This window comes from Sardina pilchardus, chromosome 23 (genome assembly GCF_963854185.1).
Source record: "Sardina pilchardus chromosome 23, fSarPil1.1, whole genome shotgun sequence".
NCBI classification, from domain to species: domain Eukaryota; kingdom Metazoa; phylum Chordata; class Actinopteri; order Clupeiformes; family Clupeidae; genus Sardina; species Sardina pilchardus.
The window spans coordinates 8,064,798-8,077,801 of NC_085016.1; the positions used below are offsets into that span (position 1 = coordinate 8,064,798).

Here is a 13,004-nt window from a genome sequence, read left to right on the forward strand (position 1 = left end):
GGACATACATAAAAAAGAGAAACACATTTGGGTGTCAATCTTGAAAAGGGCACTGTTCAAGCCAAAAAGGGAAAGAAGGGGTTAGAAAAAAAACAGTTCACTAACTCCTTTTTCAGTTGAAGAACAATCACTTTTGGTGTGATTTCTCTCTCTCTCTCTCTCTCTCTCTCTCTCCCTCTCTTCCTTTTCCCTCTCCTTGAAGGCTCCATCCTCATAGGATACAAATGTTATCCCAAGGGACCACAGCCTTGAAAGCAGTGAAGCCTTGAGAATGGATATAATCCATGTCCTTGTGCGATTCTCCTGTGCTCAGCACCGGCCTGTTCTCTCTCTTTCTTCTCTCTCTCTCTCTCTCTCTCTCTCTCTCTCTCTCTCTCTCTCTCTCTCTCTCTCTCTCTCTGTCTCTCTCTCTCTGTCATGGACACACACACATACTCACACAAACCACCATTTTATGATCAAGATATTATTCCCCGCAGTGAGGCACAAAGCCTTGCCCCAATTCTGCTGCAACACATAAAACACTGAAACACTGGGCCGTTTGTATTGTCAAATCCACACAGGGTCCCGGGGATGAATTGGTGTCTTGGAATAAAAAAATCTAGGGCCTTTTGTGCTCTCATCTCCTCAGTTTTAATACAAGGAAAAAAAAGACATGTGTAGAGTCAATTTCCTCAGTTCACCGTAGATGAAATGTTATTCTAATCCCTGAGTCCTTTTCGGCATATGCTGTAGGCCTTCACTTGCTTGTCTGCTTATTGATGGTTCGGTTTCAAAGAAAACACTGATACAACTGCCACTTAATAGTTGATGTCATGGTTTCAATTGTATTACATTGCTCATTTAACCTGTTATTGGAGTAACGTTTTAAATAGTTGAATAAATCAATGAATGAACAGAACAATTATTGCATAACAAAGCAAACAAACTAACAAGACCTCCCTATCAGTCTTACTGTACCATAAGCTTACCGTGTCCTGCTTGTTGTTTGTCACTCTTTTCATACAATGTGTATCACTGATGCATTGTTCTGTTCCACAATGTCCAATATGTGCTGAACCTTCCCAGCCAAAGCTATTCTCCTTTCACTGGTACAACAGTTGTTGTTACTTGTTTCTAATGAAGACGCATGCCTAAAGGTTATGTAAAGGTGACAGACTTTTCCACTGTACCTTATTTCTTCTGTGCTGTGAAGGTGGATGGGGTTATGATGGGGCTAACTTTCTTGAGATGGGGAGGATATGTGGCCTGGGGGTGCATGGGGGCAAGAGAAAGGATCAGATCCAAAGGTACTGTAGAGGTGAACTTCAGACTTGCATTGAAGTTAGCCCCCAATGGACATATTCTGCCTCATATCTCTCAAGCAGGAGACCTCTTGAACAGGAGCACTTCACAGAGAATGAAAGAACCTGTTTAATTCAGTCGGCCTTCCCTTCTCAAGCAGATCACAACCTGGCCCTCCCCCAACCTGAAATAAAATCAGTGGTAGAGTCATCAAGAGCTGGCTATTAAACAGTTCTTCACCTCTAAAGCGCTCACCTCACCCAAACAATACATGGATTACCCCCACAAAGAACCAAGATATTAGCCTGGGTGACCCCAGACGATTCTGTGAGCACATTTGAATTTGCTCCACAGATCAGTCTGGCAGTGTTCCCAAGTGAGCCCATTTCTGAATCACCAAAACCCATCACAACTACCGATGTAAACAACTGCATGGGTAACCTTTGTTTTTGAAAAGTGTATTGAGCACTGACTTCCGCATGGGTTAGCCCCAGGGCTGCCAACTTAGAAATGAACAAGAAATCAACTTGAACAGCACATTCTTTATAGTGGCAATAGCATCTCTCTTTGCCGCTTGATCGTGGTCATATTTCCAACAATTATAAGGGTTTCTTTTGAGCCTAAATTTAGCATTATGTTGTATGAGCATGCAGCTCATATGAAATTATCGGTAACACTTTACTTGACGGGCTCATTCATAACACATTCATAACAGCTGTCATGAACTGCACATGAAGCATTCATGACTGACTCATGAAACGTGACTCAACATTCATACCAACACTTTCATGAATGTGGAAGACAAAATGACGAAAACGTCAAAATAAAAGTCCAACAATCTAGTAATCCATATACAGGGTATTATGAATCCTCTCCAGCATTTGTAAACATCTCATGAATATTTTATGAAGTCTACTTCAAATGTCACTTTACTATACAAGTTGTGAAGTATTCATTATACTGGGAAGGTGCACGTTGAGGAGTCATTACTGAATTGAGGTCATCAGACGTCTGCTAGCAAGATACGGGAGAGAACTGAGGAACACAGTCTCATCTCCTAGGAAGTTGCGGTAAGTGATTGCGTCACATCCTGTTTGTACTGCCACTGTTTAGCGTTGTAGCTTGCGGTGCTTCCCCGCTGTTTCCACGTAATCTGTTCATTTTGAACACATTGGGGTTTTATCTACGTATAACTCTACTCTAACCACCTGTGTAGCCAACTCACTTGCTTTTCTTAAAGACGATGCCTCGTCTCGATCCTGTCCCTACCTCTCCTCCTCCTAACGCTCTATGTTGCCCGGCGTGTCACATGCTAGCTTACTCCCCAGCCTCCTTTAGTGGACAAGATACTTGTAATAAATGCAGACGAATAGCTAGCTTGGAGGCGAGGTTAGATGAACTCGAGGGCCGCATCCACACGCTGAATCTGACTAGCAAACAGTTAGCGACAGAATCCCCGGTAAGCTGTGTGGATGCACCAGCCATTAGATCTACAGATAGGCCTACAGATAGCGTAACCATGACAGCCCCCTCGCAGCAGGGGACTAGTCCCTGGGTGACTATTCGGGGACATAAATCCAAACAGAGGCCCACTGCTAACCACCAACCCCTTCACGTTTCTAATCGATTCTCCCCTTTAGCTAGCCAAGATAAACCTGCCTCTCTGGTAATTGGCGCCTCTACTATACGATACGTGAAGCTAACGACTCCATCGGTTATAGTTAATTCAATATCTGGGGCCAGAGCTAACGACATCGAGTCAAATTTGAAAGTGCTGGCTAATGCTAAGCGTAAATATTCGAAAATAGTCATCCACACCGGCACCAACGATGTCCGATTGCGTCAATCGGAGATCACCAAGCAAAACTTTATTTCCGTGTGCAGGTTCGCACAACAGATGTCTGATTCTGTAACTTTCTCTGGACCCATACCCATTAGAAGAGGTGACGAAATGTTCAGCAGAATTTCGGACCTCAACCGCTGGCTGTCAGAGTGGTGTGCCAATAACAATGTGGGCTTCATTGATAATTTTAGCTCCTTCTTGGGGAAGCCTAGACTGTTGAAAAGAGACGGTATCCACCCCACTCCGGAGGGTGCTGTTCTCCTTTCAAGGAACATAGACCATCATCTAACCGAGGCTAGTTCCTGACAAACCAGAGGTTAGTCCAGGCAGCAGAGATATTGTCTTACACAGATCTCTGTCGTCCCAGAGTCACCCAGATAGGCCAACAAAGGGCCAAATAGAAAGGGTGTCTGTACCAAAGTTGTCTCGTGCTCGATCCATTAGGGGAATTGATTTTAGCAATCTTATTCAAATAAAAACATCCTCGATTACACAATCCCCCCAAAAAACGCAACTTAGGCTTGCTTTACTTAACATTCGATCATTATCAAGTAAGACCCCCTTGGTTAATGAAATTATTACTGACAACCACATAGATGTAATGTGCCTCACTGAAACCTGGCTTAAACCAGATGAATACCTTCCATTGAATGAGTCCACACCTCCTTCCTATCTAAACCACCATGTACCACGCCATACTGGCAGGGGTGGTGGAGTAGCTACAATTTATCACTCTAGCCTTCTCACATCTCCCAAACCCGCACATAAGCTTACATCTTTTGAAGTCCTAATTCTTAATTTTATACATCCAGACTGGAAAACTAATCTGCCTGTAACCGTGGTCACACTTTATAGACCCCCAGGCCCCTACACTAACTTCCTAGAAGAATTCTCTGATTTTCTTTCCACTTTAGTTGTCCAAACAGAAAAAATACTTATATTGGGTGATTTTAATATTCATATGGATAATGTGAACGATAGTCTCACAATTGCATTCCAATCTCTAATTGACCATCTCGGCTTGTCCCAAAATGTTAATTCACCCACACATCGTCATAACCATACTATTGACCTAGTCTTGTCATATGGCATAAACATAGAAAAGTTAACAATCATACCACAACATCCCACCCTAACTGATCACCATCTAATTACTTTTGAAATGACACTACATTATTTAGTACCTAACTCCACTTACTACTATAGTCGCAGCCTATCTGAAAAAACGACTGCAGACTTTCTAGAACAAATTCCACTAACCCTTTCCACATTTGTGACTCAGGATATATTAGAGGGCCCTTCTCCTAAAACAGAAGGTCCTTCCCTTAACTCAACAGAGGTCGATTTACTAACTGATAATGTAATGAATGCACTACACTCAACCCTAGACTCTGTAGCACCACTCAAAAAGAAAACAAGGAAACAAACAAGACACGCTCCATGGTATACATCAGAGACTAAAACCCTTAAGCAAAAAACACGCAAACTAGAGCAAAAGTGGCGCACCACTAAAATGGAAGTGTTTCGCCAAGCATGGAGAGATAGCCTCATCGCTTACAAACAAGCACTTAACAAGGCCAAGTCAGCTTACTATTCCTCACTGATTGAAGAAAATAAAAACAATACAAAATTTCTTTTTAGCACAATCTCCCGCTTAACGAAGAGCCATAATGAAGTAAGCCAATCTATTCCTTTAAGCTTAGATAGTAATGATTTTATGAACTTTTTTAATGATAAAATTGAAACAATTAGAGTTAAGATCAACAACCAGTCAGTTTCACCAAATACACATACTCCATTGCCAAATAATAGTGAAAACATAACAGAATCACAGATGCAACCTAGCACAACATTTAATTCATTTACACCTATTGACACATTAGAGCTCACCTCCACAATTTCCTCATCAAAATCTGCAACTAGTCTGCTAGACCCTATTCCCACTCACCTTCTTAAGACCGCCCTCCCCCTCCTCGATAATACGTTACTTCAGATTCTAAATAATTCAATGTTATTAGGACATGTTCCACAGCAGTTTAAGATGTCTGTTATCAAGCCATCACTCAAAAAACCTAGCCTTGACCCTAACATCCTAGCTAACTATAGGCCTATATCTAATCTCCCTTTTATATCAAAAATACTTGAAAAAATAGTATCCAAACAAATTAGCGCCTTCTTACAAACTAACAAAATTCAAGAACTGTACCAATCTGGCTTTAGAGCCCACCACAGTACCGAATCAGCCTTAGTTAAAGTGTTTAATGACCTCCTTATTGCTGCTGATAATGGCTATGCATCAATACTAGTCCTCCTTGACCTCAGTGCTGCTTTTGTTACTCCACAGGCTTGAACATTCCATAGGTATCAAAGACTCTGCACTTGCTTGGTTTAGATCATACCTTACTAACCGCCAACAATTTGTACAGGTCCATAATGAACCATCCTCCCAGACTATGGTTAAATATGGAGTGCCTCAAGGCTCAGTACTAGGGCCCCTATTATTTTCTCTTTATATGCTTCCTCTAGGTTCTATAATTAGAAAACATGGCATTGATTTCCATTCTTATGCAGATGATACACAATTATATATTTCCATAAAGCCCGATGAACCAACCCCGTTAGCCAAACTCAACACATGTCTGAGAGACATAAAAATTTGGATGACTAATAACTTCCTGCTATTGAACTCAGATAAAACAGAAGTTATGGTTTTAGGTCCTAAGAAGACTAGGGATATCCTATCCACATCACAGGTTACATATAGTGATCTCTCACTGACCTCATCCACAAGTGTTAAAAATCTAGGAGTTACAATTGATCAAGAACTTCTACTCAATAGTCACATAAAGCAGATCACAAAAACCTCATTTTTCCATTTAAGGAACATTTCAAAGATAAGGAAGTCCTTATCCTTACCAGACGCTGAAAAATTAATCCACGCTTTTGTCACTTCCAGGCTAGACTATTGTAATGCGCTATACGCCGGCTACAATAATACCTGTCTAAAAAGCCTACAGCTTATACAAAACGCAGCTGCTCGCACACTCACTAGGACCAAAAAATATGAACATATTTCCCCCATCCTAGCATCTCTACATTGGTTACCTGTTAAAAGTCGCATTGACTTCAAAATTCTACTTCTCACATACAAAGCCATAAATGGAAGAGCACCCGAATATATTAAAGATCTTCTAGTCCCATATAATCCACCTAGACCCTTACGATCACAAAATACTGGACTTCTTGTAATTCCAAGAATTTCAAAAACTACAGTAGGAGGCAGAGCCTTTTGTTACCGCGCACCCCTCCTCTGGAATAATCTTCCTCCCTCAATTCGATTAGCAGACACCCTCCCTATTTTTAAGTCTAGACTTAAAACATATCTCTTTAGTGCTTCCTATAGTTAGGTATGGTGCAGTGTGGAACTTCAACCACCTCAGGGTCTTACTGGAACGGACCACCTCTGCTGTGGGCTTGTGTGACTGGTGCCCCAGTCATGCATCCCATGGTGGCTACTGACCACACCTGATCTGGTGCTGACCACCCTCCACCATGCCTTAGTTATGCTGCTTTAGCATTGCGCTGTCATGGACTTCTTATGTGGCATGCCGTACAACTCCTCTTCTCCCCTCTCCCTCTGTCTCTCTCAACTCTCCCTCTTTCCTTCTCTCCCTGTCCTGTCCTCTATAGTGTAGCTTGGGGGGGAGGGTCCCGCGTGCTGTCTGTTGCGCGTGCGGGCATTTGTTCATTCACTGCGCATGCGGGCTTTTGTCCATTTGCGCCGTTTCGGTCATAGGCCTTCCCCGGGTGGGCTTGCGCATCATGTCTGGGCTGCGCGCCTGGGTGGTGTGGCTGGGTGCTCTGGGCCGGTCGGGGTCCGTTCGCGGGTGGCGTTGCTCGTCCGCGGGGGGCCTCCCGTCGCCGTCTGTAGACGGGGGGGGGGTGGGGTTCGTGTCGGCTCCATTCGCCAGTGGCTCTGCGTGGGCGTATATTGGCGGTCTGGCTGGGGCATGCAGTCTGATCAGATGTGCACGGCTGTGCATTTAGTGGGATGGGGGGGACGGGGGAGGTGGGAATGCTGGGAGTGGATGGCGGAGGGGAGGGCTGTTGCGGCATTGTATTTGGATTGGGCTCGCGGTCCGGGCCTTCTTGGGGTGGTGTTTCTAGAGTGGAAGTCCAATGGTTTTAACGATTTTAATTACATTACACCAATGTCCAATGATTTTAACGTTTTTAATTACACTACATCGCCTCCCTACGCCTCCCGACCCTGTCAACAGGATGACAGGATGACACGTCCAAAGACATGAAGCATTCTGGACTTTTGCTCTGGGGGCGCTGCTTCCGGGGGGCCTGGGCGGCGGGGCGGATCAGACTGTGTGTCCTGGTCGGGCCGTGGTGTGTGTTCGCGTGGTGTTGTGGTTGGGGTGGGGCTGGCGCGGGCCCCGTTCTCTCTGCTCGCGGATGGTGGTGGGGGGTGTCTGCGGATGGGTGGCGCCGCCTGTGGGCGGACTCTGGCTGGCCATGCTCAGCCATGCTGCTCCGACGCGCGGTTCAGGGGTGGTGTGTGGGTTCGCCTGGGGGGGGGGGCATTGGGGGGGGCATTGTGGGTGGGTGGATGTTGCGTGCGTGGTGGGTGGGTGGATGTTTGCATGCGTGGTGGACGATGTGCGGGATGCCTCTTCGGGTTTAACTGGGTAACCTATTCCTACGCACCTGTCCCCACAAAAGAGGTGTGTAAAAGCGTTTTGTAAACCCTCTATAGTATAACCATTTATATCACCATTGATATACTTATTAAATACTTAATATGACTTACAGTAATACTAACACACTCTATTTCTCTTCCCTTTCCCCTATACCTCACCTGTGAGGTAAACCATCACCAGCCATCAACCATCTCTGTGCCTGTCCCTCATCACACCTGAAGTCACATCCCTCTGACTGCCCTACCATCGCCATTGCCTTCGCCATCCCTATGACTGCCCTAACATCGCCTGCTGTGGTTCCCTGCCCGAATCTTTGGCCCTCGGATCCCAGCGACCCATCACCTTCAGAAATAACTAATGGATTACTAATGGACAATTTATTCCCTACACTGGACTATTTGAACTTTCATTGTCATTGTAACTTTCAAACTACAAATGACTGTACTGTAACTGACCCAAGGCAGATGGGTTGGGCCCTTGAGTCGTGGGTCTGTCTGAGGTTTCTTCCTATATGTATCTCCAATTCTAGGGAGTTTTTCCTTGCCCCTGTTACTCATGGGCTCTCTTTGAATGTCTAACACTCTGTAAAGCGCCTTGAGACATGTGTAATGTATTGGCGCTCTATAAGCGACATTAAATTGAAATTGAAATTGGAAGTGAACTAGGCTACTGACCATTTGTGGACCTCTGAATGGTTGGACATTCCTGTTTTATATATCTATTTATAGACAATATTGCATTCTTCAGAGGTTACTATCGTAAAATAAACAAACAGGCAAACTAAATTCTCCTGGACACTGGACTTCCCCGTTGACTAAGATGTGACATGATCAGGTTGGCTGAAACAAAAAAGACAGCAATGCTCCTTTGCGATTGTTGGACTTTTATTTTGACACGTTTTTGACGTTTTGTCTTCCACATTCATGAAAGGGTTGGTATGAATGTTGAGTCATGCTTCATGAAACAGTTATGAATGCTTCATGTGCAGTTCATGACAGCTGTTATGAATGTGTTATGAACGAACCCGTCAAGTAAAGTGTTACCAAATTATCAACCCAGGTTGGAAATTATACTTTCCCAGCAACAACAGCCCTGTAAATATATTGCCTTTTTTTGTCTTTCTTTCTTTTTTGTATGTTTATTTGCTGTTAAGCACTGATTAAAGCATAATGATGTACAGTAGTTCTCAGTTTGATGCAACACTGACTGTATGGATAATGGATTCTCAGACATTGTTAAGACGCATCTGCTAACACTATACTTGACGGTATCTACATAAGAGTGATATGACACTGTCATGACACATGAACCCTAACCCTAACCCTAGCCCTAAACTGTCATGACAAGAGCAGAAAGACACTTACAGTAAAGACAGAAGCGCTTTGTCCTAAACATTTACAAATGTTTATGATACATTCATGACATTGTCATGAAACTCTTATGTAGAAACCTTCGAGTAAAGTGTAACCGGATCCCTTAGCGGCTAAATTGGTACACAGTATGTTGACCATTAATAAAAAGGGGAATTCTTACAGAGTGATACAGATACTTTAAAAATCACAAATCTCATTGCATCATATGAAGTGTGTACAACAGCAGGTATCCAGTACTCACCTCCTCTCCATCATCATCTGTTCAGAGAGGGATTTTAAAATCAATTCAGCCTGATAAAAATCGACCAATACCCCATTCAAGGAAATCGCCGATGTCACCAGTTAAGATAAGATAGAGATGCTAACCATGGAAGTTCATCTTAGTGCAGGTCACCTCCTACTCTATGTATTATTGAGCAGTTGTTAACGCTACAACACCGGTAGTAGCACCATAAGATCAGGCAGGGAAACCTGGCAGACCAATGTGGTCCATGGACCAAAAAAAAAAGAAAGAAAGAAAGAAACAGAATACATATTCCTGGTTTAGAATGCAGGGGTGGTGTTTGTCTTCTTGACCTGATGTTCAATATATGATGATGCACACAGGCCATCCATTATCAATTATTAACCATTCTTTTGCATTTATTCTGTATGACTAAGTGGCACTGCAAAACAAGTTCCATGTTCAAAAACATTTTTTGTTGGTTATTCTCAATAAGCGTAAGGCTTGTGCAAATATCGATATGTTTTGCACTAGGGCTTGCGATGATGATAACTTTAGAGATACACATCAGGTGAGATGGTTTTATAATAAAAAGGGGAAAACTGAATGAAGTCTGGCTTTTCATTAATGAAACATTACCCTTGCTTTAAGGCAACCAGTGGTCATGGATCTATAGTTTCATCAGGGTTGGCACAATATTATTACTGGAAAATTGGTTAAACTAGCTGTCGTGTAAAGTGAATATATTTTATAATAATAATAATAACTTGGACTTATATAGCGCCTTTCATAGTACCCAAGGTCGCTTAACAATGGGAGGGGGGGGGGGGGGGTTAGGGGTCAAAGGACTTTGTGAAAATAAATGTTTTGAGGTGCTTTTTGAACATGGGCAGGGACGGGGCAGAGCGTATATGTAGTGGTAGGGTATTCCAGAGTGTGGCAGCATTGACAGAAAAAGCCCTGTCTCCAAAAGTCCGCAACCTGGTGCGGGGGATGGCCAGCAGGTCCTTGTCAGAGCACTCAAGGGCAGATGTGCCAACAAGTTAGCAGCCAGTAGACATATAATCTCATGGCAATGTACACTTAAAAACAAGGCAACAAGTTAGCAGCCAGTGGACATATAATCTCATGGCAATGTACACTTAAAAACAAGGCCAGATGTGTACATGAGCTGACAGTGTGTGTGTGTTTATCCTTTCCTAGCCATGAGGGCTAATAAGGCAGGTGCTTAGTGTGAGCTGAGTGTACTGTATACGGCTAAAATGGCAGTCATTGCACCTTTACAATAGGATACTTCCCTGCACTGTATGACATTTGCACAGCCACCATGGAACAATATGCTATAATATATCCTGCAACATCTTCATCACTGTCTTTTAAAGAGTGCTGTGGCAATGATTCTCCCTTATAATGAAAGGCTGATGGAGGGCAGCAGGGAGGTGGGGTGGAATGCTGAAAATACAATTGTACCATGAAAAATGTTCTGCTTACTATTCAGTGATGCTTATTTGTACCTTCTGCCCTGAGGGCTTGTCATCTTCAGGTCTCAGGTTATGTCTTGCCTCCGGCAATGCCTAACAGTGGTAGACAAGTCCTGTTTAGGGAGCCCTCATTTCCAAGTTTTTTATTTTTTTATTTTTTATTTTTTTCTACTAGCACTCTGATATTCCTGAATAGCACTCTATGTTTAGTTTGTGTTATAGCGTGCCAACCACTCACCAAGCAAAAGCTTTTGGACAACTTTTTTTTGTTTATCAGAAAGCCATAGATTAGTTTAGAAGGCTGTCAGGCACTTTTCAAACTAATATGGAATAATTCAACTCTTGAATTTGTTTCAGCCAAAAGAGAAGTACCTACCAATTTTCTCTCAGGAGACGGTTGTTCTGACAAGAAGAGACAGCAGCAAAGTCATGCATCACTTAAATGTAATAAAACTAAATAAAACATGTAAACTGGTAGTATACAAACATGACAGGTGATCCGCACAAATCAAATCATCGTCTCCCCACTTGATGCATCAAAAGTGTATTGTTAAACACTGCACTGGTAGATGAAACCTGATGAAGACAAAACCTCTGTCAATTCCCTGTGTGTCTTTCCAATTACTTTGCTCTGTCTCTGAATATGAAAAGGAGGTGAAACCTATTATCGTTGGATGTGCTACAGTGCTCACCAAAACACCCAAACACTCCCTCATTAGAGAGACAATGTTCAATGCAGCGCTTTCATTAGCCAGGAGTGAATTAATACTTAAACACGTGATAAAACTTTAGTTTAGAGAACACAGGTTAACCATTAATACACTATTAATGTATAATAACTAGTGTCTGTATTAGTGCCCAGCAAAGTCTGTATTAAGAATCAAACATTCGCCTACACCATGCATAGGCCTACCTCAAAACTAACTTTATACTTTATAAACCCAGTGACTTTGGTCAACCTACAGTAGATACCACACATCAGATGTTCCCATTTTGTTGTATCCTTTGCCACCAAAAGCCTTTTGTATGCAAATGGTAATTGTTGTGGGCAGTTTCTCCAGATAAATTGAGTAAATGACAGCTATGTATGCTTCTGATGCTAATGTTTCAGTGTGCTGCTATATAGTGGTGGGGGAAAAAATCGATTCTGTTCAGTATCGCGATATTTTGTGCATGCAATTATATCAACACGGTCTCATCCCTTGGCGTAACATACTGACGCTTGGTCATGTAACCCTGGCGTCCTATGGCGACGCTAAGGGGGCCCCCTCTTCGTCGCCTGGCGCCGTAGAGGGTCATCGATAGATTTGAATGCAAATCCCTCATCTTCGTAATTTGACGAAAGGGGGTTAACCATCCAGCGATTTGCCTGGGCTGGAAACATACATTTTCGTGGGCAGAAACCAATCGCTATCACGCCTTTAAAAATATATATATAATTACTGGACTTACAGGACTGCATATTTGCGGTGTCAAATAATTATCTGATCACTCAATTACAAAATAATATCTGGATTCAGTCTCAGGCCCCCAAAGGTGTCGGAAGTGGAAGGTACCCTCGGCTTAAAAAAATAATAGCCGACTTTTATAGATCTTTATCGATTATGAACCGACTGCATAACATTGCTGCTGGCCATCCCAAGCCTATCCAGGTTAAATGACGTTCTTTTGCAAATAGATGCATTCTGGGAAGCGATGTGTTTCAATGTAAAGGCATCTTAAACCCGCTTTTCCCTCACTCAGACGTTTGTGCTGATTCTTTTCCAATTTTGAGGAGCGATATAAAATATTAAGACTGTACTTTTTTATTAATATTTATATTTTTGCGCTATTTTGTGCAACGCGTCACTGTGTGCGACGAAGCTACACACCATTGCCCTGCGCGATTCCACGGTAAGTAGAACTGTCAAATAAGCAAGGGAAATGAATAAGCATTTACACGTCCAAAATGAAGTTTAAAAAAACTTATTGTCGTATTTGTTGATGTCGAACCCCACTGTAAGTACTGTATTATAAAGACACTGACATAGTATAACTCTTTGTTGCATCAAAATTAAATGCAAAGTAGCTAGCCAGCTAGCTAGCTAGATC

The 13,004-nt window shown here is 42.7% G+C and overlaps 1 protein-coding gene across 1 annotated transcript; it reads left to right on the forward strand.

Moving 5' to 3' along the window:
- Positions 1-2,406: 2,406 nt before the first annotated feature.
- Positions 2,407-3,433, forward strand: LOC134071733 (uncharacterized). The gene has a single exon (XM_062528569.1). The coding sequence runs from the start codon at positions 2,528-2,530 to the stop codon at positions 3,431-3,433; it is 906 nt and encodes a 301-aa protein (XP_062384553.1). The 5' UTR covers positions 2,407-2,527.
- The last annotated feature ends 9,571 nt before the right edge of the window (positions 3,434-13,004 follow it).

Excerpts from the sequence above, each read along its gene's own strand:
- LOC134071733 (XM_062528569.1), top strand. The coding sequence starts at position 2,528 with ATGCCTCGTCTCGATCCTGTCCCTACCTCTCCTCCTCCTAACGCTCTA.